The sequence below is a fragment of the Strigops habroptila genome, chromosome 3, assembly GCF_004027225.2.
Source record: "Strigops habroptila isolate Jane chromosome 3, bStrHab1.2.pri, whole genome shotgun sequence".
NCBI classification, from domain to species: domain Eukaryota; kingdom Metazoa; phylum Chordata; class Aves; order Psittaciformes; family Psittacidae; genus Strigops; species Strigops habroptila.
The window spans coordinates 84,178,615-84,203,017 of record NC_044279.2 but is presented as its reverse complement, the minus strand read 5'-3'; the positions used below and the strand labels follow the sequence as shown (position 1 = coordinate 84,203,017).

General features: G+C 41.4%; 1 protein-coding gene across 5 annotated transcripts in view; it reads right to left on the bottom strand.

Moving 5' to 3' along the window:
- Window positions 1–1,932: 1,932 nt before the first annotated feature.
- Window positions 1,933–24,403, bottom strand: part of ANXA5 (annexin A5) — a 41,861-nt gene continuing 19,390 nt past the window's right edge. Inside the window, exons 2-14 of one of the 5 annotated variants that reach the window (XM_030478767.2) lie at window positions 22,815–22,971; window positions 19,503–19,570; window positions 16,172–16,256; window positions 14,966–15,060; window positions 14,217–14,330; window positions 11,615–11,705; window positions 10,548–10,627; window positions 10,025–10,081; window positions 7,606–7,699; window positions 6,437–6,532; window positions 5,834–5,892; window positions 3,621–3,743; window positions 1,933–2,492 (exon numbers count right to left, since the gene is read on the bottom strand). In XM_030478767.2, the coding sequence (XP_030334627.1) occupies window positions 2,430–2,492; window positions 3,621–3,743; window positions 5,834–5,892; window positions 6,437–6,532; window positions 7,606–7,699; window positions 10,025–10,081; window positions 10,548–10,627; window positions 11,615–11,705; window positions 14,217–14,330; window positions 14,966–15,060; window positions 16,172–16,256; window positions 19,503–19,511 (966 nt within the window). In that variant the 5' untranslated portion in view covers window positions 19,512–19,570; window positions 22,815–22,971 and the 3' untranslated portion in view covers window positions 1,933–2,429. Of the gene's footprint in view, window positions 2,493–3,620; window positions 3,744–5,833; window positions 5,893–6,436; window positions 6,533–7,605; window positions 7,700–10,024; window positions 10,082–10,547; window positions 10,628–11,614; window positions 11,706–14,216; window positions 14,331–14,965; window positions 15,061–16,171; window positions 16,257–19,502; window positions 19,571–19,656; window positions 19,803–19,823; window positions 19,839–22,814; window positions 22,972–24,403 lie in introns of those variants that run through there. The other 4 variants (XM_030478769.1, XM_030478768.1, XM_030478766.1 and 1 more) reach the window with 4 other exon arrangements.

Genomic DNA, 24,403 nt, shown 5'->3' with positions numbered 1-24,403 from the left:
AAAGATCTAAATAAAAATATCTAAATATCTAAAATTATTACTGCTTGAATATTTTTACCCTTATAGCATGTTGTTTGGAAAGCATTTGATCATATTCCAAAACACAATACTCTGACAAGCTGGTAAACACAATATAGACAGACAAGGTTTGTAACTGGTACAGTAGCAAACCATACAGACAGCCTAGATATATCTAGAGTGACCGTATTTAAGCCTTTATGCATAAAGTCTCAAATGTATTTTATGTACATTGGGTTTAATTTTTAAGTAGGTTTTTAACATCTGGATTCTGCTCCAGTCTCCCTCATAGCCAAAAAAAAAAAAGGTGGAAGAGAAAATGTTACGATTAAGGCACAGTCATGAGATTCACGCAATCGGATTTCAAGCACCACTTCTGACTTCACACTCAATCTGAACTTCTTCATTTGGTCTGTACCTGCAGAAAACAATTTGAAGAATCCCTTTGCTAATTTTATGAGGCTCTTGTAATCCCAGGTGCAGTCTGTGCCAGAAAACACCAACCCAGAGCAACCCATCTTGAGTCCCATCTCCCTTTCCACAAAAGGTCTTCTCATCCTGCACATGTTCCTAGCCTTTCCCTCCACCAGCAGCAGCACTCACCAGCTGCCCCTGTGGGTTATTGAGGGCATTGGGCTGTAGCTGTGTGGTTGGGTTCTGCCAGCCCAGGGCCCTGGATCACGTCACCCCATGGGTCAGAAGAGCTTCAGTGCCACCACGTCAGAGAGGTGGGAACACGTAGCCTGAAGAAGAGGGCAGGGCAGGATTACAGCAGCACCATTTACATCAGTTTGAACTATGATGGAAATGCAAACCACATACAGCAATGACAGAGAGAGTTCAGTAAACTGTCCAGGAAGAGCAGAGTAAACCATTTAACTGTCACCTTTAAAAATAAATAAATAAATAAATAAATATTGTGCTGCTTTTAAGTCTTTAACTCTTACATTTGGAAAAAAAAGCAGGAGGGAGAAGTAAGACAGTTAAAGCGAGAGTGCATGAGCAGGAAAGAGTGAATGTATGTGTGCAAGAATGGAAAACAAAGAAAGTTTTAGAGTGGATTAGGCTGTAGTGAACATATTTACTTATAAAAAGAGCTTTCATATTTCACACTGGAAACCAAGTACTTATTAGCAAGAGATCATGACAGTAATAATTCAGAATTACAGTATTAAAAAAACTTCACATTTATTCAATATGAAAGCTTTAAAGCTCTTAATCTCTGAAGAATCAATTTCAACAGGACTATTAAAATGTGCAGTTTCTACAGCTGATGTATGTGACTGATAAGCTAAGTTTAGAACCATGGTGCTTAGGCCTTACAATGCATGGAACAGAAGTCTCTCTACTCTCCTTCACACATGCCAATTTAACTTTCAGAGACAATCATAAGTGATGAACCGAAGCAGTGAATTTAAGGCAGTCTATGCAATAGGCCAGTGCTTCTCTTGTGCTGTGCTTTGCTCCCTGCTAACCTGATGAGAGAGTGGTGCTGCAACCATCCTCTTTCCACCCAAGATCCCTGAAGTACAGATCACCATCTTTCTTCTTCACCTGCTTCTGCCCCAGAAATCTTCAACTGGTCCTACAAGTTCAGCATATCTGCTCTACTTTGGCACTGTGCAAACAGCTCTCCTTCTTTCCCCCAGCTTTGGAGAAGAAACACAAAGCAACACAAAATGAGAATGCAATTCCCAGCAAATACCAGTAATTTGGTATTCCAGCTATACTCAACAGCAGCATCACCACAACACCCATATACTAGACTAGACATCAAGACCTACAGCTGCCAAACATTATATACTTAGAAGCCTGCATAATAGTAGCAAAAATAAACCAAAAGTTTGAAGCAGTGGAATCATATTGAAGCAGAAACAGCTTTTTTTGCCCATTAAAAACCACATACAACTCTGCTCAGAGGGAAAAAAATTTATTGGTCCTTTGGATTTCCAATGATTGTGTGCATTATGTTGAGCAAATTCATTCAAATATGACATACAAATACATCTTTTCTTCATTTGCAATGTTAGAGCTAGCTTAACATTTAGTGGAAATGTAAGTAATTAAAGCAAAAAAGATAATCTTCAAATTGTTAGTGAAATAGATTATTATTTTTTTCCTATTTCAGCAGAACAGTTGAGCACAGAACCCGGTTCTTTGCTCACCACCCATCTTCTATGAATAGGACTCTCACATGTCACAGAAGGCACTTGAAATTCCTCGAAGTTGGGATGTCAGGAGGACGAGGGATCAGCTATCACTTGGGTAACAATACACTCATTTTTAGTAAGTGCAATACTAGTATAAATTCAAACAGCCACAAAGCATTAAGATACAAAAACGTAGCTAAACATGCTAACTGAAGGGCTGCAAAGCTGGAGTACAACAAATCCTTCATGTTCCTGTCACCATTACTCATCATCTCCACCACAAAGGAGCAGGAGCGCTTTCCTGTAGTCCCCAGACGTATCTTTCTGTTAATATAACAGACCAGTCACCATGAGTCACAACCAAGAAATGTGAAGAAAAGCAGCAGCCAAGAGATTTTTACGCTTGTCCCACCCACAGGAAATCCACTTGGATGACTCTCCTCCAGTCAGGAATCACACAAGGAAATTCTCTGTCTCTTACGTTAGAGCTGTATTTACACAGGCAGACTTTAAGAAACACAAAAAAACCTCCAAAAGCTCTACTAGAACTGAGCTACCCATTGCATATTAGAATGTATTCATCTGCAAGTGAGAAAGTCCAAAGGAGAAGCTGAATGCAGCACCAAAAGCAGCAACCTTTAAACGTGCCAAGTGCACCTCCCATCACTGGGAAGGCGCCAGCCCTGCTCCCTGTAATCGATGGGAAGCTTTGCTACAAATCCCATGGGACAGCTGTACGGGCCCAACCAACAGCATCAAAAGCAATTAAGAGAGCATAATGTCAGGAATGATAACATGAAATCCTAAAAAACAGCACTGGGAGGAAAAAAGAAAAAAAACCACAAAAAAACAAAATCCAACAAAATACCCCCAAAAAGCCCTAGGAAAAAAATGCATTTTGGCTTCAACCTTGCAGCAACAGCTGCCTCTGGATTTCTTACTGGCTCTTTCCCTTCCTGCTCCCTCTATCCACTCAAATGAGACTATGATTCAGAGTGATTCCACAGTAAAATGCTTTCTACTTTGAAATGGTGCCAAAGGTTCCACGCCACAATTCAAGATTTAAATTTCAACCTTGTGGTAATTCAGACTCCAAACCCCAATATTATTTCTGGAGCTTTCTGGAGCCAGCACCTCCTCTGAAGCACTGAAAATCAGAAGGAACCCAGACAAGAAAAAGGAAATGAAGCAGCAGCTAAAAATGGTGTATGAGTAATTGTAATTTCAGAAAACCACATCTGCTCTCCTAATGAACACTGGGAAAAAAGCTATAGCTTTTCATAGGAAGTATCCCCCACTTAAATGACATGGGTACTTCATAAAACTGCAGACCAACCACCACTGCTCACAGAGCGTACTGTTCACATCTGCCCCCTCCCATAACAATAAACAGGGGAAACACTGACATCTCAGTCACCCCTGTTTTCCCTGACAACAGAACAGTCATTTTACCTGAATCATTTGATGCAATGATTTTGCAAAATTCTTTCTCAATTCTTGTCTAATATCCAACAGATCAATTTCACTTCTCGAAACCATGACTCTGATCAGGGTATCATCATCAGTGCCAGCCCCCTAAAGAGAAAAGTTTAAATAATATTAAAAGTGGAGTTTATTCGGGAGAGATGCTGTAACAAAACAACACATACAAACAACTGGGTGCAACGTGGACACACCAAGTGCAACAAGTGGTGTCTCAAAACACTCCTGCATTATATTTCTGCTCCAAAACAGAGGATATCTGGGACATTCACACTGCAGTGTGGAGAACAGAGGACTAGCCATGCAAGGTACTCTAATCCCTGGACTTCTGTGAAGTACCAGACATCTTATTTCACGTTACATCTCACAGGCTTCACTGTGAATGCCCATATAAATTTAAAATAACCAAGTTCCAAGATTACACAGTACTATAGACCATCACCACATGCAAATCACTCCTCCAACGTAGTCCGAGACTCAGAATTGCAGTCAGTTCTGGAGTTGGGTACATAAACCCTAACAATGACTAATACAAACCATGTAACATCATACAGCAAGACGCAGGCAGAGCAACTCATTCCACAACTTATTCAGCTGATTAATTATGAAGGCAAACTTCATAAACCGTTTCCAACCACACAGATATGCCCCACTCATCTATCTTTATTGCTCTAAACATTTTCAAGTTCCTCTGCTGGCAGGCGATGCCAGACTAACATCCTGACCCCTCCTGCTCAGACAAGTCAGACTCCACACAAGCTGAAGCAATGCAAACTTTCACATGCTGACCTGCTAATGCACCTCAAGGAAGGACTTGGCAGAGCCCCCACGATCATCTTCAGCCTAATGTCCACGGTCATTCAATCCTTCGACTGGATGTAATATTCTTGGATTACATCTAAAAATGCCCTAAAGCTGCTCAAAAGTTATGCCATGAGTCCGATGGTTTCAGAGTAGGATTTGACATTAGAATTCGGTGAAGTCAGGCTCTGTCACACCCAATCATGAAAGCAAACTCTGCTCATTGTAGAACTTTGTCATGCCAAACTGGTTAATTAGAAGTACAAACTCTTCTGCCAATGTAATAATTGATGAAGATCTTTCTTATCTGAGGTGCTTAGTGATTCTTATTTATACTAAAAATAATTGAGGATCTCACCAGCAGACATTAATCAGGCCTCTTGTAATAGAAGTGTACTAGAGTCTAAAACCTACAGGAAAAGATCTATTGCATTCTTTAAAAAATAAAAATAAATAGATAAGGAAAAAAAGTAATCCTCCTCATTCAGCTTAGCATATTGGTATAATATTCGGTATTTTCCACCTGAACCTTATTTTACATTGGTATCTATAGAAGCAGCAAAGCAGCTTTCAAACATTAGGCTATCATTTAATTTCTTTTGTACTAATTCTCATGCTGATACCTCATCAATACAACCATCTGGTGACAAACATAATTCAGGGCTTTTCAGCAAGGGGAAGGGAGGAGCTCTTCAGCGAAGCTGATAACCTGCCTGAAAACAATAGACTACCTACCTTGGTTTTAATTAGTATTAGCCACTGTCAGTTACAAATGCAGTTTCCTCTGCTTCCCCTCCTCTTCCCATCCAAGAGGAGGCAAAGCCAACAGAAACACAGCTGCATTGCTGAAGGGATTCCCCTGCAGAATCTTTTGTAGCTATTTAAGCCTCTCTCCTTGTTTTCTAGAGTTTCTTTTCCTTCTCAAAATGGGATGGAGAGTCATCAAAATGTGTTTCAAAGCTAACTACACTTCATCTCCAAAACAAAGAGCACTAAATCTGCACAATCTACAATATAATTTTTGGTCATCTTTACTTCCTCAATATATCCACCACCTAAAGAACACTGTAGTCTCTATTTAGCTGAAAGTTCCCAGTGGATCTAGCCTGACATTTTCCAATGGAGCAAGACCAAGTCCAAAAATAGCTGATAAGACTGATATTTCCTGTAAAAGACTTATGGTCTGACAAACTTACAGTGAACTTGAAGTAAAATTTATTAATCTTTTGTATCCTCTACCACATCTGCATTCCTCAAACCTTTTGCAGATACTTAGTGTATGCTGTTGGCATTTACAGTGAAAGAAGAAATGAAGAACAAGTGAAAGGGAGAGGATTTGTAGCTGGGGGAGATGGAAAGATGCATGGAGAACACGTACATACCTTCATGGAATAATAGAGAGTCTCAGCAAAATAGGCAGGTACGCTTCGGATGCATTTCACTGAGAGAAGGCAAAGGATTAAATTACTGACTGTTTTTCAACACAGAATAATCTTTCACTGTCAAGACAAGGTGTGTGTTACTGGATCATTCTCTCCAGTGTGGACAATAAAGTATACAGCTGTCAGCTAGTCTGTTCCTCTGCTACAACTCTTTGGGTTCTAGGAGTTAGAATGCATCATGTATTTCTAACGGAAAAGAGAATTTGCTAATCAAATTCTACTCCCAGTCACAAATCTACTATTACATTGTCCTAAGTGCGATGCCTGGCATACAAACAAAGGCAGTTTTGTCTCACTTTCTGATAGAAGTGCGCATGACCAAACAGAACACTGTCCACCACCACCTCCTGGCCCACTCACCCCCGCCTTCCCCATCTCCTGAAGGAAGAATAAAGGCCTATTCTCTAGATATCAAAATGGATCTCGGGTGATGAACTGTAAGAAGGAACCATGTTTTCATGCCACTTCCTACAACAGCTGCAACGTAAGGAGGCCTGGGAGTAATGAAGAAAGCCAGTTCTAGATCTATTAAGACTTTATTACCAACTGCCAAGAGCAGCTTCTCCAAATCACCAGACGTTTCACGGTCAATGGTCTCTTCAATTTGAAAGCCGGAAATAGTCATGTATTTGTCAAACACTGCAAAGCAGAAAGTGTGCTTAGTCCCCCGTACAGCCAGCATTTCTCCCAGTATCATCCCCAGTACAAGTGAATGCCACCTTATCCACAGTTCAAATGCTATCATCCACTCATTCTTCCCTCTGTTCTATTTTTAATACCTATTTCCTACCATATTCCTACTATACAACGCAATCCTGAACCTTGGGAGGAACCCTGTGTACCAGTACTTGCTGGAGGTCAACCAGCTGGGAAGCAGCTTTGCAGAAAAAGAGCTGGGGGTCCTGATGGGCACCAGGTTGAACATGAGCCAGCAGCATGCCAGTGCGGCAAAGGCAGCAAATGGAATCCTGGGCTGTATTAGGAGAAGCACTGCCAGCAAGTTGAGGAAGGTAATCCTTTCCGCTCTGCCCAAAACTGGTGAGGCCACACCTGGAGTGCAGGGTTCAGTTCTGGGCCCCCCCCAGGTCAAAACAGATATGAAGCAACTGAAGCAAGTCCAGTGAAGGGACACTAAGGTGATTAAGGGACTTGAACATCTCTCCTATGAAAAAAGGCTGAGATAGTTGGGACTGTTCAGCCTGGAGAATACCAGTTTGGAAAGGACCTCAAAACTTACCTTGTCATTATTTCCAAGGGCCTAAACAGCTTGATAAAAGACTTATGAATGGGTAAGGAACAGGGATAAAAATTATTTCTATTGACAGCTAATAAAGTATGCACTACAAAAGGGTTGATCTTTTCACGGCTGGATGACTCACAACAGACTCAGCATCACTTCTATTGCCATGACCTCTTTGAAAACGGGAAAGGAAAGAAAGAGAAAAAACAAAAGCATGTAGGAAAAAACCACCCCAGCTGTACCTCAGATCTACTGCACTAATCCTTCCAGCAAAAGAGAACCACTGCTAGGAGCGAACTGAATTACAGAGAACAAAATTAAAAGTATTAAGTATAGGGAAGAGGTGATTAAAGATTTCTAGTCTTGACAAATGCAGTACCAGAAACAACTTTTCTACCATTTCTACCCCAAGCTGGGCAATACTGAGACTTCAGGCAAAAGTTTTCAAGCACACATGAACCACACTACCTACCCCTCCTTAAATGAGAAACGCTTCGGGTTCCCAAGATGGTGATGAACTTTTCTTCATCTGTTCCCCATTTCAGCTCCCCAGCTCTAAACAAAACCTGTTGTAAATTCCAAAGATCAAAACAGCAGCATTTGTTATGTGTCCACGCACCCTGTCAAAAAACTCTATTTGTCTCACTCTGAGGAGCATTAAACTTGCCAACAAACTATAGCGGGGAGGAGGGGTGAGCAAAACAACCCAAAACCAAAATAAAATTGCCAAGTACTGATCTGACCTTTGAAAGAAATAAATGATAAATTCTGAAATTGATTGTGAAAGCCTTTACATGAGTAATACTGCTTAAGGCCCTAAAATTGACTATGCGCATAGTCCCCTTCATAAGCTTGAAGTTTTCTTAAACTGTGATAATACAGGAGAAAATCCACTCCCCATACTGCTTTTTCCTGCCCTTTTCACTTTTTCCTTCCACTTCTTCAAATCAGACTAGCAAAACTTCATTACATGATGACTCCTATCAACGGGAAAACCAAGCTAACTTGGCTCAGAAGGACGTTTTCCAAAAATGACAGGAAGATGGATTTACAACCTCTCGGAAAGCGAATGTGTGGGCTGCTAAATTCATAGTCATACAAAACCAAATTTTAATCGTTTAATCATTTTAGCACATTCACTGGTCTTCAGGCAAGTCTTTCTACAAAAAATAAAAAATAAAAAATAAAAAGAACACACAGAGAAAATGAGATTAGTTCCTTTTCCTGACACTCAGAAGCATTTTTCCAAATCATGTGCTAAACACCATGTAAGGAGAAAGGTTTTGTCCCTATTCTCTCTCCTCAGTGAGCAGAAGACAGGCAAACAGGTTACCACCTACCTACATTCAGGCAATCAAATACTTCTTAGGAAAATCCCCATAAACAAATTTGCTGTAGAGCAATGCTGCTGGCCATCTGCCTCTCCATACTGTAAAACTTGAATGGGATGTTAGGAATTTCCTATTTATGTTTGTCCCACTATCCTATTCAAAACAAATTTCTGACCGCTGCTTGCCCTATCTAATATTAATGGTACAGACTACAAAAAGGGGGAAGGAAAAGCTACTAAGACATTGTGAGGATATTTAATTCAAATAATATATGCTAAGATCTTCGAATGAGTACCAGCACTCTCCATCCAACAGCAAATGTTCCAGCACAGCATTTAGAAACACCAGGAATGCATTTCTTTGGATATATTAGAAGTTGTGAATGGCCAAAAATCTTGATCCCAATGTTTCAGGTTTTGACCATTTAGAAACCCAGGATTTCTCACCATTTAGGTATGGTGCCTCCTAAATTTACATGCTCATTTAAATTCAATGAAAGAGGCCAAAAGGAATCCATCTACCTACCAAGGCCAGTGGTTCACAGGTTTCCTCAATTACATAAGCCCAGCTAAGTGCATGACTGACACAATTTCACAAAACACTCTAATTCTTGATGCAAACATTTGCCTCGCTAATTTTCAAGCTCCAATTTTCACTATTATTTGTAACAGCAGGATAACAATATTTTCTGATTTGACATAACAAAGGATAGGCTGTGCCAGTAAAATACATTTTGCCAGTCTGTCTCTCCATCTTGCCCTGCTAACAGGAGAATGATTTATTGGTCTGGTATTCTGCTTTTTCTCCTTGAACAATCCATAGAGTTTCTTTCATCTCAATTGACAACTTATGAGAGGAAAATGTCTATCCCAGAGTTATCTGAAATAACTGAGAAGAAACATCCATTACATGAGTTCTGCAATCAAACTGCTGAAATATTGACCATCGCTACAACTAACAAAGCCAACAGCATCCACAAGAGACTCCACCAAGGGTGCCAATTAACTGCTGGTATTCCTTTTCCTGTGGAGCACAGGCTTAGTGATCAGTGGCAACATCACGGACAATGCTTACAAAGGACAATACCTGGGTCGCCAGAAACTCCTTAGAGGCAATTCACAGGCTGTCATCTGATTACAGTAAACCAGAATACTTGGTATATTTCCTCTTTTTAGTATGTCACCCTCTACGGAGGCATCTCTCACTGAATAGCATTAATATCTCCCCACAACATGTATATGACACATGATACATAAGGATTGAATTCAGAGAGAAATTCAAGCCAGACACTGAGGAATGAACCATTCACATCTCTGAGTCTTCCAGCAAAACAAGACATACTTTACACAGTAACATCAAAGTGCCAAAAATCTTGATCCCAATGTTTCAGCTTTTGGCATTTCTTTTGTCCAGAATTTATAAAAGCACAGGAATATATATTAAGAAGCACACACAGAGAACCTTAACAATTTTTCTCTCACATTTGAATTCTAGCTCTATATTCTCTTTGCAAGGTAGAGAGAATGTAGAAATGCCCCCAAGCCCAAGGCATTCACCCACCTGAGCATCCTGCTCAACGAGACTCTCGTTGACGCTGCCATCAGGATCTCTATTTGCCTAAAGAGAATTTTTAAAACTTGTTAAACTGAAGAATCAAAAGTTGAATCAAAAAATAACTTATCTGTTATACTTAAGCCATGGCAGCCTTTAAAAGGAACTGTGAGAAGTTAGCCCCTAATGCATCTTCTCCAAAATCACCTTATTTTTCATTTCTGCTCATATGTGTCTTCAGCAAATAAACGTTCTCTTCTCCTATTGCTTTCAAAACCCAACGTAGCAGACATTCTGCTATACCTGTGAGCAGTACAGAAGTTTCTCAAGTCAGTAGATGTGGAAATGACCCATAACAGAGCTTAAGACTGACCCTGGAAATCAGAAGTGACCCAGTTTCAGAACTAACCCTGCCTATCACCAGGTCTATCTAGAATCCCAGCTTAATAAGCAGAAAGTGACAAGTGTACATCAGACAGGAAAACAGAAGCGAAACTCATACACACATGCCCATATACAAAGAGATACTGACCTGGAGCAGGACCACCAGCAGTCTCTGAAAATAGCCTGATGTTTCTCCTGTAATCTTATCCTCCAGGTTGGCCTCATACTCTGCAAAAGAGCAGTACCCATTCACCACCTTACATACTTCCTCATTATTTTGAGGAGAAAGCAAGGAAAAGCAAAAAGTTAATTTCACTCACAGCTTGCAAAACATTTATCAGACACAGATTTAACAACTAGGACACAGTCTGCTTTCACTTATAACCTAGCATTATTGTAAAAGAGAGAGCATCTCACACCTAGTATCAGGAGCAGATTACTCAAAATATTTTTAAATACAATGTGACATGCGTAGATTTAACTCTTTAAGGAACTAAATATGATACAGATCTGGAGTTATGCTGAAACATGGTAGTCTCACAAGTGTACAACAACTGTGAGTCCAGTTTAGTGCTAATAAATTTTGCCCTTGGAGACCCTAAGTTTCACTTTGAACTTTATGAACACACGAGAATTTCTTCTGTAGCAGGAACCTGCGCAGAGGTAGAAGAAATGTGTTGAGTTAAACAGTGCCTTGGAAAACAAACAAACCAAACCCCCAGAAACCCCAACCCCACACAAACAGCCCCACAATCACAGGGTAAAAGCAGGTACTCCTGTGGACAGCTGAAAAGCTGCACCTGCTTTTGTGCAAATCTGTTTGCTGAGCAAAAAGAAAAAAAAAAATAAAAAATAAATAATCACTTAAATTTTTTGATGTGATACCAGTTTCCTAGTTTTCAATGACTAAAAAATCCACTTTCAGTCAAAGGGATGAAAATCACCGGTGAAAGAAAGAAATGCATTTGAAAGAATTCTAACTGTAAAGCACAAAACACCCTAACCTGCAGTCATACCCTGAAATAAAAACTGGTTTAGCTTACAATCCAAACCCTAGTTTATTTCAATCTGAAGTTTTGCAACACAGCAGAACAAAATCCCACTTACTGGACACATCCATCAGTTCACAGATAGATCTTATTTGAAAGATGAGCTAAAATCTTATTAGGAGAACTGAACGGAGACCCTGGAACCTTACTTCATACAGAACTTTACCTTGCAGATAAACCTGTTTAATATGCCGCATTTCTGCAGGTGTTCTGGAGGCCAGAATTTCAGTCAACACTTTCTCATTGGTTCCTGCTCCCTGCAGGGGTGCAAGTATAAATCAGTTGATAGAATAACAAAAGGAAAAGAAGAATCCCCTTTGATAATCAAAAGCAAGCATCAGCTTATACGCTTGGACCAAATAAAGAAAAACTATTTTCTTCTTTCTGGTATATTATGAGAGGTTTGGAAAGAATGACTCCCAGCTTGGTTTTGAAACCAACAAAACACTTGATAAAGGCTCACTGCTGCAGGATTCAGATGAGCCCTTCCATGTTCAAGCACACCCAGATATGGCTCAGTTCTTCACTATTACAGTCAATGACATCAACGTAAGTGCATGAACAGACTAACAATTTCCATCTTAGCTCTAGTTCGTATATTGTGTTTCATCAGCCAGTACACAGATAAACAAAGTCTTCCATGAATTGTGCTACGTTAAACTCACGCTCTCTTCCACTGCAAACACATTTTACAATAGAATTGCTAACCCAGACAGTTCAAGCTGCTGCACTCATTCCAGCAAGCACAACCACCACTCTTGGCTTTTACAAGGATAAGATTTACGAAAGCCAAGCAAACATCTTGTTTCCACAAGTCTGAGTATACTTTGTCTATAAGAATAAGCCCTTTACACTTCCAAAGGAGTAATTTCAAAAAGCAATAGTGAAATACAATACTGTCTTTTTTGCTTCAGTGTGTTATTTACAACCTTTCCTGGAAGGAAAATGTGAATACTAACCACATACAAAGGTATCCAACTGCATACATAGATATACATAGAATACAAATCTGCCAGGTTACACATAATCCTTTCAAAATACACATTGTTTCAAGAACATGCCTACTGAACAAGTGCGGCAGGCACAGCTGTATTAATTCTAATCCATGTAATAGCAGTGAAAATTGGTAGGACAACCTTTGGCACAAACTTAACACTCTTAGCTGAGTTGTTATCTTGCACCGAAGTCTCCACTATCTCATCTTCTTTGCTGTTGTTATCCACCTCAGCTGAACTGCAGCCAATATCTTTTCCTGCGCACATTCCCTGAAATCCTATGATCTTGTGTTTAATATCATTTCTGTAAGTGTCAAGAACAAAACCACTCGTTTCACTGTCTCTGTTTTCCCTCCTACACACATCTGTTCTGCCATTTCCCTGTCAGTCTTTGACCTCTATGTCAACAAGAGCAGCTTGGGAACGCATTTTTCCCTATTAGCCAATAAGGCCTTCATCAGTTTCTTTCTCAGGTGCCATCTCCCCTTCCCCCACTGCATATAAAGACATTACAGAAAGTGTCCAGGATTAAAGTTTCTGTTGTCTGAGGTACTACTTGCTGGGTCATGGGTTCATGAGCACTAAGCTTGCACAGTTGACTCAAGTCTACATATTAACCAGTTGGTCATCAAGGATCTGGGGAGTTTGTGTGTCACCCAACCAAGCACTACCTGACACTAGTCAAGTTCAATGTCCCCTACGTTAATCAACAGTTTCTGTGAATAATCCAGGTACATCCAATTCCTGAATTCCCACAGGCAGATATCAGACAGGTGCGACAGAGGGGAAAAAAACGAGGACCACATGGAAGAAAACACACTAAAAGATCTACACGTACAGACTGCAAATTGCTTATTTACCTGGCGTTCCCAGAAAGGCACTAAATGAATTCAGCTGAAGAGAAACATTTGAATGGTAACATTGACAGGGCTACCAACTCTTCCCCCTGTATGCCTGGAAGCAGCTTCTAGAACACCTTCAATAATACACATAATACTCCCTCACAATTTTGGTGACACTAGTTTACACATGTATGCTAGCCTATCAAATTTAGAGTTGCACTGTAATCCATCAGAGGAACACCACTCCCTAGTGTATTTTCCCCTGACGGATTACAGTGCAACTCCCTTAAGTAATAGTCAAGAAGAGACAAACAAGTAACATCACACTTCGATGAAATGCCTTGAACTAATTTGCAGCCAGCGTGTAGAGCTGTACAGCTATAAAACCTAGGCTGGTCACAGCAGAAAGATCTGGTGTCCACTGGTCTTAAACATTGTACTTTAGCAGCAAAAAGAATTTAAAAGCAACATGCACATCTACTCATTGCATTTAAATCAAAGAAAAACTCTTAGAATTGTGCTATGTAGATTTTAATCTGCATCTACAGCCACAGTGTTCTCTTAAGATTACAGTTTCTCATGAAAATAATTTCACATAAAACATTATACTGAACAGATTTCTAAGCTACCTCTAACGAGTTATTAGGATGAATAACAAACCAGGAAATATCATGGAATTGGCAATAATAGCAGGTGTTAGCATAATATTCCTAATTACAACCAACAAGCAAAAAAGGCTACTTTATTAGAATTCCTCTTGCCTACCAAATGTTCATTCCTAAAAAAAAACCCCAAAAAAAACCACAAAAAAACCCCACCAAAAAACCAAAAAAACAAACAAACAAAACCAAAAACCAACCAACCAACCCACAACAAAAGAGCAACAAACATTTCATACAATGTATGAATTCCTTTCCCTCACTCCTCTTACCTTGATGGCATGCTTCAGTGCGTGAGCATCAAAAATATATGTTGGTCTCATCAAAGATACCATCAATGTTTCAAATTTGCCAGTAAGTTCAGATTTCAGATCATCTACAAGATCCTAATGCAGAACAAATAGCGCTGTAATGAACAAAGACTAACCATTTTAAATGGATGCATGTGTGCCTGCAAGCTGGAAGACACTGTGGACATCAAAAAGCACAAGGGACAGGGCTTCGGTTTTAAGTGGTACCTGAACTGAAACAAATGTAGCCAGATAAGGCAGAAGAAAAGGGCATTTGGAAACCCCGAAAAGTAGTGTGAACTCACTTATGGTTTTATCAATCAATATATTTGTTCTCTCCTATGGTATTGGGCTGCTTTATTTCTGTCACATTTTCTAGCTCTTGACCTTGCATCAAAATATTTTGTAACTCCTTCCGTACAGAGAACGAGGTTAGTACTGGAAGCATACTAACAGGAAACTACAGGAATTCTGCACAAAACTCTACCTAGGGCACACTGGACTGAAATATAGAAAAAGGAAGTAACTTCCTTGTGGTAGCCTAAAAGGAATACTCTAACCTAGCCAGCAATTAAGGATATGGCAGGGTGGGGAGAGGGAGAGACAGAAGCAAAACTAGATTTTCTTCAAAGCAGCCTTTTACAGGGAACATGCTGAATGTGCCTCACAGGTTTAAGTAAACATTGTAAGTAACTTTCAGCTTATTTCTAGGGTATTTTTCTTCTTCTCACCCTGCCAAATAAGGTTTTAAAGGCAGATGCAATTTCTTGACGCTGAGAATTGTTTCTGCTGGTAAGGATCTTCAGAATAGTTTCTTCATCAGTCCCTGAAGTTAGAAAGAACATAGAGTTACAAACACGCTCTAAAAACCAAACAGCTGTGTCACAAACTCAAAAGGCAGTGAAAGGCACATTGAAAATAACAGTCTACTGACAAACAGCAGAAGCATTTAAGTAACAAATGTCACCATACCCCAAGCTGAGCCGCCAGGTTTGGTGTCCGGCTGTTGCAAAAATATGACTGGAGGACGTGCGTGTTGGTCGTTCTCCCTCTGTGCTCTGTTCCAGACACTGCTCCCAGCACCCCAGGCATCAGCTACACCATTTACTTAGAGTCTGTATTCTACATAGGAGCCTTGCCTTTGGGCTCACCAAGATATTTTCTTTAGAATAAACAATCTAAGGACTTCCAGCTAAATTCAGTCCAGTGACCCAAACACCCCAAAGTACAGAAGTGCAGAGCTATGACCCATTTCATACACCGCCGTTCACAACATAGCCCTCACAGCACAGCATTTAGTATCCTTACTGAATTAGCCAATAGGCTGAAGTGTATCACATTTCCTCTCTTCCCTTCTCTCTGCTTCCTACCGCAGGCAGCTTCAAAGAAAGCAGCAAATTAGGATTTGTTCCCACAGGGAAGCTTTGGGGCAGAAAGCTACAGTGTGAATTTACAGACCACTTGCTGGTCTACATTCACGCCGTGTGCTTGCATTCTTTGTTCACAGTAACTGTAACATGCTTACACACTTCCAAGACCACACTTCCAAGACCAAGGGGGCTGTCGCACGTTTGCCAAGAACAGAGCTTCCAGTGTACTGGAACTCTCCACAGTGGTCACCTGTAAACCCAGAGCCTAGCTGACTGTGCAGTAAAACTCTGAGTGCAGAGAAGCCTGCGGAGCACCAATTTTTAATGCGGAAAGTACAAACCACCTTTTTTTTCCCCCCTGCTTACGCTAACCTAAAAATCAACATCCTCGAGAGCAGCAGTCACAACTAGGCCATGCCCAGGCCCGTGCACTCTTGGGGTTGTCATTCCATGGCACGCAGGTGCATGCCTTACCCTCATCTCCTGATGAGAAAAGAAATGAGTTCAGAAAGGGTGTCTGCAAAGGAGAGAGAGCTCTTCCCTTTTCATTCAATACATTATTCTTACCCATTCCCTTCATAGCCTTACGAAGAGCTTCTGCATCAGCTCTGGCATCAAAAGGAGAGAAGGCTGTCACGGTGCCTCTCGTGTACTACAGAGGGGAAAAAAGGGGTGGGGGGGGAAAGGGAAAAAGCCATGAAATAGAGGATAGCATCTTTCAGCTCTCCATACATCAGCTCAGACTAAATTTGAATCCATAATCCAAAAGATGATAGTGTTTTTCTTGCAAGTGACTCAATAGCAATCTGCGGGTACTTAAACACAGGTCCCTCAAAAGGTACTACTATGGTTTTACTCAGCAGCACACCAGCTAAGTTCAGGTATGTTTATATTGGGGTAGTTTGCAGGAAAATTACTAAGAAAATATAATTTGTTCAGGCAACTTGGGAAATTAATTGCACAAATCATGTATGCTAGAAAAGCTGCACAAAGATCCAAGACATGTTTGGAAATATAAACTTCCTCCCCTCCAGAAAAATCAACTGGAGCTCTCAATCAGTATCACACTGATCTTCTTCCATCGTGTTGCAAATGAGACCTACTGAACTGCAATGGCTTTTTATTTTTTCACTGTGTTTCTTTTGACATAAGCAGTTCCTTACTCAAGTGATCCAGCTACATTTCTCACAGTAGTTTGCAGCTAAAAAGAAATAACAGTTCAAACCATATGGATAACAGATCAGCCTGTCCAGCACAAAAATAATTCCACTAAGTTTCCATGGGATTTTCTCTTTGGGTCAAACACAAGGGGATATTCATCACTCTTATGGAAAAGTCTTGCCATTGAAGACCACAGAGAGATCAAGAGTTCAAACTCTGCTTTAAAACTAACATCACTGAAGAAATATATAATTATTTCATAACATCCTTACCACAATTTTAAGGGCAGTAGGATGTAAATTACATTGTCAGTTGATGAATATAGGCACAGACCTGATACAAACACACAGCTATAAAGATGCCTCTAAAACAAACCTCTCTAAGTTCAGACTGTCCACTTAAATGGAAGGAGTAAGCTCTAGTCAGCAGTCTATATTCACATCTGCCCCACTAAATTTAAACTCCTGACAAAAAAATGGAGTTACACAACCTCTGTGTTGAACTCTGAGTCAGTACACCATGGAGACAATGGAGACACCAAAGACAGGGAGAAAGGAAAGAAAAAAAAAGGCAAGCGAGGGGGTGGGAGAGAGGGACAAGAGCGAGCAACAGCAACGTAGGAACCAGCGCAAGGACATCTGCAAAAGCACTCAGAGAACCTATCCTCGCAAAGATACGTTCAGCAATGCCAAACAGGTCCTTAGGACCTGATGCTGAAAAAGTGTTTGTACTTCAGAGTATGAGAAATAATCCTCTGAATCCTTACTGGAGCTGGCGATACTACTCCTGTGCTCCAAGTCACACATGCCCATTGGCAGAACAGGAACTCCAGATACAGCACACAGCAGCCAGACCTTCACCAGCAGCAAGCAACCCTTCCCTGGCAGTTTATAAATGGACACACAAAATACTCCCAACTTCACATTCAGAGAAAATTTTGAGAGTAGCAGACAAAAACAGGTAAGTCCACAGCATGCAAGCAACTATATTCCTTCTTGCTGCTTTCTTCCCAGATTTCTGAATTAGGAAACAGGGGACAGCATTTCCAAAGCTGCTTGTTCATTGAGCAGGAAGAGATTGTACCATGTGCATCTATGCATTAACAAAGACCACTACACGTACAGCCGTGTGAGAAAAGGCAGCTTGTTAGGCGAGCAGTGTTCCTCCAAAGAAAGCAGGTAAACACAGGCATGGAGAGACCAGTCTGCACAGCACATTACGGCATGCTGTAGTTTTCCTACAAAGTGAAGGAACCTTGTTGTCCCAAGCACGAAAAACACAGAATCCTTCAGGTCTTGGGGGGTGGGGGGGGGAGAAATCTTCCCATAACTGAGCAAGAACAAATACTTCAGTGACCAAGACTCTAAAGATAATTTACCTTCTTCAAAGGTTTTATTCTTCAGTGATGTATCTAGACTAAATTGAGCTTCAGTACACTGTGCTGTGCAGCCTTTGTGAACTCTGAACCTTTAGCTGTACATATGAATAACTACTGTCAATTGACACTTGACATTTCATGATTGCCAGGAATTTTCATTTCTTACCACTACTTCATGGCACAACAAAATGTAGAACAGACACCTGGCACGTGGAGCAGAGCTTACTCTTCACACTGGTTTTTAATTCTATAAAATTAATAACAGGCTACAAAGCTTTAACACTGCAGTCTTTCACGGCTGCATAATCACACAGGCAAAGAATGCTACTTAAGTGGAAAGCAGCCCTCTAAAGGTGGAAATCGGAGGACAAGGCCTACCTAGTATAAGACGGACAACAGTAACCCAGCCCAAAGTGTTACCTCAGGCAGTAGAAAATTCTACTACGTGAATACAACAGCAACTGGTTTGCACCAGTGAAGAATTAAATATCCCTTTTACAAAGATCAAGAATTAAAGTTTGTGTCTCTCTGGAAGAGACAATTTCAAATTTTCATGCTTTTACTAAAAGTGAAGTTACTCTCAAGCCTGTAAGCAATGCTACATATACCGTAATAAAAGGCTGTCAACTTAGATCTGTCTGGTCGGATGCCCTGCATTGACATCGGTTTTTCCTAAGATGCGCCCTACAAAGCCTGATGTTTAAAGACAGAAAAAAACCCCTCTTCATCCATCTATGTATGTGTGTCCCCAAAACTTTAAGGATATAATACTGTTAAAAATAAAACTTTTTTTTTTTAAATGAAGTACTCTTTCTTTGGTTTAAAACTAAATGCAGACAGAACACGAGTAAATATTCACAGGAGTGTTAAAACACCACCAGTTGCATCTGATGCAACTACAGAAACAAACACTGGAGTCCACCCTGTTTTCCAAGCCTGCACCCAGGCTCAAACTATAGCAACACAAGGGCTGCAAAGGAAGAAAAAAATCCCACGAAGTACTGCATGATAGCTGCAAGAATTCCAGATAAAAATCAAGTTTGATAGGGGATACCAAGCCCCTGTATCTGTGGGGCACAGCCACGGCTGTATGTTTCTTTCCTTCCTCCTTCAGTGAAAAGAGACTCCACCCAGGCACAATATAAATACACGGTACCGAAAACTTGGCCAATTAGTGGAAACTGACAGAAAAAAAAAGAAAAGTTCTGCTTGACGTGCGCCTCACATGATGAGCTGCTTTCTCCGTCCCCCTCCCCTCCGCGTCTCCCAGCCGTAGGGATGAGTTGATTTAAGGGAGACCGAAAATGAGGTGAGGAAGAAAAGCAAGGAGGCAGATAAGAGGAGCCCGTCCCGCCTCACCTTCGCCATTTCTGGTATCCGCCGGGCAGAGGTCGAGGTCGAGTCCGAGTCCGAGTCTGAGTCTGAGTCTGCAACGAAAGACGCGACAATGAGCGACCGCCCGGACCGTCCCGTCCCGCCCCGGTGCCCCCTGGCCGCGGGGCAGCGCCCTCACCGCAGCCGCTCCGCCGCACAGAGCCGCCGAGAGCGCTGAGCGAAGAGGGAGAAAGGGAGGGCGGAGGCCCCCGCTCCGCTGCTTGCCTCACCCGGGGGCCGGGCCAGGCCCCACCCCGGGCGGGAGGCGAGCCAGGGCCGCCTTCCCCGGGCCGCCGGCCGACTCACCCAGGCCCCGAGGCGCGCTTAGCGCCGCCCGCCCGCGGAGGGCAGGGCCCGGTGCGAGCTGCTCCGCGCTGGCTGCCGAAGGGGCACCCTGCAGGTCGGCGCGCCTCTGTCCCCTACGAGTAAACGGGGCTAGCTCGGGAGGAGCAAAGAGAAAGCGTTCCCTCCCGCCGCTTCACAGACCCGTAGCCGCCGTGGGGTCTCAAGCCCGTTTATCCCACCACCAAAGGGCAAGTCAGTGCTGAATTGTAAAGCAGGCACTTTTTTAGTTGACCAAGGTTATCTTCCAAGTCAGAACATTAGTAAAATAAGCGTCGGAACAGAATGTAAGGGCTGTAGTTCTAGACTATCAGTACAGTGAGCATTTTGCATGATGATATTCTCTACTTCTCAACATGTTACAGCAGGATCATTTCACTGACGCAGGTATAGAGAAGATACATCCACTTCGGGAGAGCAAGGAGGATGCAGTGTGCATGGCTATTCACCGAGCATTTTCATCTAAAGCAGAGACGTGCTCCTTCAGCCATACAAATGCAATCCAGCTGAGCATCAGATGAAAGAAGAAAAAGAGACAGCAACACAAATGGAATTTAGTGTCTTTGCCAAAACAACACATGAATGTTATCTCATCACATGAGCATTTTAACATGTAACCGTCACTTCTGCCTTAAAGTGAGTTGTGTTTACCTTGGGAAACACCAGCAGAAATGCAGATTGTGATGTCAATTTAAGTATTTTCTCCATTATGTCTTGTTGCCCAGAAGTGCACACAGAGTTCAGCAAAAACATGAGATCCACCCTGCTGGCTTCCTTTGCAGGGCTGAGGATCAAATGGTTTGCTAAAATGGCCTGATTTACTTATTAAAGTGTAATTTGAATCTAATCCATTGAAGTGGCATTCCACACATGCACAGAGAATGGTGAGCTGCTCATAATATGCATGTTGAAATGCACATATGGATTAGATTAGAATAACTAAGAAAATATTACGGGTTACGAAACGGTTTAAAAAATGGTAGTTGACATTCAAATGGGTTGCTTTGAGTTTAAGCACAATCTTGCCCACACACACCCCTCTTTCTGCAAACTTAGGCCTTTTTCTCCTTACATGTTATATCTGGAGCAGATCCAGGCAATGCCGTGATCATGTTTCAAGCTCTACCACCTAGAAAGTGCATACAAATGCATGTGAGATCTGAATCTGCCCTCTTTTATACACTCCAAAATTCTGTCCATCAAATCGAGGTGCATAAACACAGCAGTAAATGTGCCGAGTGCCAAATGACACACAGGTGTGAGCACAGACAAATGGATGTCAAACCTCATTAAGGACTCACGTGTGATAAGGAAAAGTTACTGGGTAACATGAAAGTTTAAAACAGGCTCTATCAGTATCATGTGAACAACTAATAAAGTGTCTAGAAACTAATACAGCTGTAGTCCTTGTCAGTTCGAGATATGATATTAGAATCACTCTACTATAGCAAACGGCATACATAAAGGTTTGTACATTACCTTTTCTGATAAAAATGTATCCATTAAACTGCACAAATAAACCCTTGAATGATTTGGAAAAAGATGTATATTTGTCTAATGAATCAGTTAGCATATGACCACCACCTGGAATGCAACTGCACTGCCTCAGAAGAGCAGCCCTCCCTCTGCTCTCCTCTGCTGCAGCAAGCCCCTTCGGGCACCCAGCACTGCAATACAAGCTTTGAATTCTTTGCTTCCTCTAATCCAAGTGTAGTTTAAACCAGGCGATGGGACATACAGTGTCTGCTGGCTGAATGAAAATGTTCCAAGTGTGTCATGTGTATAACAGTACATCAAGAGGGGAAAAGCTCATTTTCTTCCTGCCTCTTCTCATACCTTCTGATTTATGAGGATCAATTTTTCTGTATTATAGCATTTTTGATTCCTACGCCTTATTTAGCATCCTTACTATTTTATAGCAATTCTCCAATTTAAATAAATGATAAATAGATGCCTTCAATTCCAGTTTTCCTGTTAAATTTTGTGTTGGTGGTTGTGGATTTGGAACTCGATTAATACATACCTTGTGTTCTGCAGTAAGTATCTCTGTGTGCATTTCGCTTCTCATTCCAGTGGAGGAAGCCTATCTTTCTTCATTTCACAGTATGTGAAATAGTTTTATTCTACCTTTGACCAGCTTACACACAATAGCTTCTTATTCTAATCTATGTGCAGAGTCTTACCCTCGGCCAAACATGAGGTAATGTTTAGTCAATTGAAAGTAATCTCTGGATTTCTAATCAGTGAAGGACAGCGAAAACAATCTTGGACGTGAGAACACAGAATATTTTCCTGCTTTGGAAGGGGTCTGAAATACATGATCCAAGATGGACTGTAATGGTAGGAAAAGCTTAACCAGAGGAGAAGAGAACCATCTTCTTGCCAACAGATAAACTTAGGAGTAAAATCTACTCTAGTCCATCTAAAAGGTCATCAATATTTGTTTGAGCAAGCAAATATTTGCGTAACTTTGTAAAGCAAGGAGGCCATGGCAGGGGAAATGCTAGAGTAAAATCGTGTGAAAGACTTGCCAGTCCATTCAGCAAGAGCAGCTGTCAGGGGGGTAGAAAAAGAATCTCCTGATCCTCACAGAAATTCAGCCTTTGCATCAATTTGAATGCAAAGGGAAGAGATGCAGCAAATCCAGAATGAACGTGAAGACAGGAGCATGTAACTGGAGAGAAATGCCTGTTTTACTGACTGCCTTCAGAGGAAACAGTTCCAGTTAGGCTAAACCAGTTAACAGATGGTGACTTAAAAGCACCAGATGCAGGACCCCTCATAGTCACCATGGGCAAGTATGTAACCTGACAGCAAACCTTCACTCATAAGCCACAAAGAAGCCTTCTAGATTTAGTAGAATTCTTTTCCTCCCACCCCCCCACCACACACACACCCCCCCCCTTTTTTTTTTTTTAAAACAAAGCCAAATTTTCACACAAGGAAAAAGCTTACATTAGGTGAAATCAGTCTTTGTGCCTTCTAAGCTCTTCCCTGCTCTTTGCATCTTCAAACACAAGCAGATTCATACCAGGATGTAACAGGTGGCTTCCCAGGGCTGCTGCTGGCACAGTGCACTTCCGATCCTTCCTTAGAACAGAGCTGCAAACACCTGGAACAATAAAAAGCAATAAAATATTATGAGAAAGAACGGTAGTGTTTTAATGATGTATTTAGCTCTGGCACACATTGTGACTTGGCAAGCAGGGCCCTGTCAGTTCCCAGTCAACTTCGAGGCACAGGTCTTGTCCATATGGAATGAAATTCTGGGGTTAGTCTCAAAATCACCTTTCAAAGGGACATGAAATGCTTAAATATCACACTGAGGCAGAATGTGCCTTGATTAAGCAACCAGGAAGTGTTCAGCGACCAGAAAGCCAAAGTAACCTCACAAGCACAGATTACACCAGCAACCTTGCACTTCTTCTGGAGGCAAAGATGAGATTGCATCCATTTGGGGATACATTCTGGGGTGACTTTGGTTTTGCTCTGGAGGTACATCGGCTGGTGCTGCTGTGTCACAGTTTACTAATCCCCTGACCTAAGCTCTTGAAAAGAGATTTTAAAAGCTATGCATTAATCCAAAACTGCATCATGGCAAAAAAATTAGATGATTAGTCCGTATTCGGTCTTGCTCACTAGTGTATCTGTTCCACCTAATGAGGTTAGGACCTGGGAGACACGTGGCTAGGCTGAAACCCAACTTTAAGGGTCTTCACAGTCTCTTCCTGCAGATAGAATGACGGGAGAAGAAAGGAAGACTATCATGGGGACCCATCTTCATTTGTCAAATGCTTCTCTACTTTTGGGAGAACATGGGGGTTTTGTTGCCTCCAAAAGCCACCTTTTGTTCTTCAAAGCTATACCTCAGTATAACCTGAACCTCTTGGCCAAGGTTCAAGAGCCTGTAGGCAGAATCACACATGACACAGGACAAAACTAGTATGCACATGCTACCCCCAATGGTGTGATCTCAGTAAGCCTTCTCACTTCCCTATGGAATTCAGGTATGCGAGAAGATCTAGGCATATTTATTTAAAATAAATAAGCAAGCAAATTTCCCTGAGGTCTGACCAAAGTCCAAAATTGCTATCACACCACAGTTACACCACAGAGCAGTTCCAGTTCTAGAAAGGACGCAAAGATTGCATACAAGAATCATCAGATATGTGAAATAATTAACTTAATATGGGGTTTCTAATAATGAGCTGGAAAACATTTAATTCAAAGTCTGGTTGTAGCACTAAAATGCATCTGCATGGTTTTTTGGGGTTGGTTTGGTTTTTTTCAGAAACAGAGTCTTAGAGGATGAAAAGTTAGCACAAAAGCAGTTCATTTCAAAAGCATACCCTTTTGCAATTGCTGTCAAGAGCAGCCTGCTAGATCACAGAAAGACCAGTAGCTTCCACTTTCTTAAATAAATAAATAGGAAGATGGATGGTTTGCTCCAGCAAGACAGTCTTCTAGCGGGTGTCCTCATTTCCTGCCCAAAAGCACTATACATCATTTTGCTACCAATAATATTTCTTAGCTATTACATGACA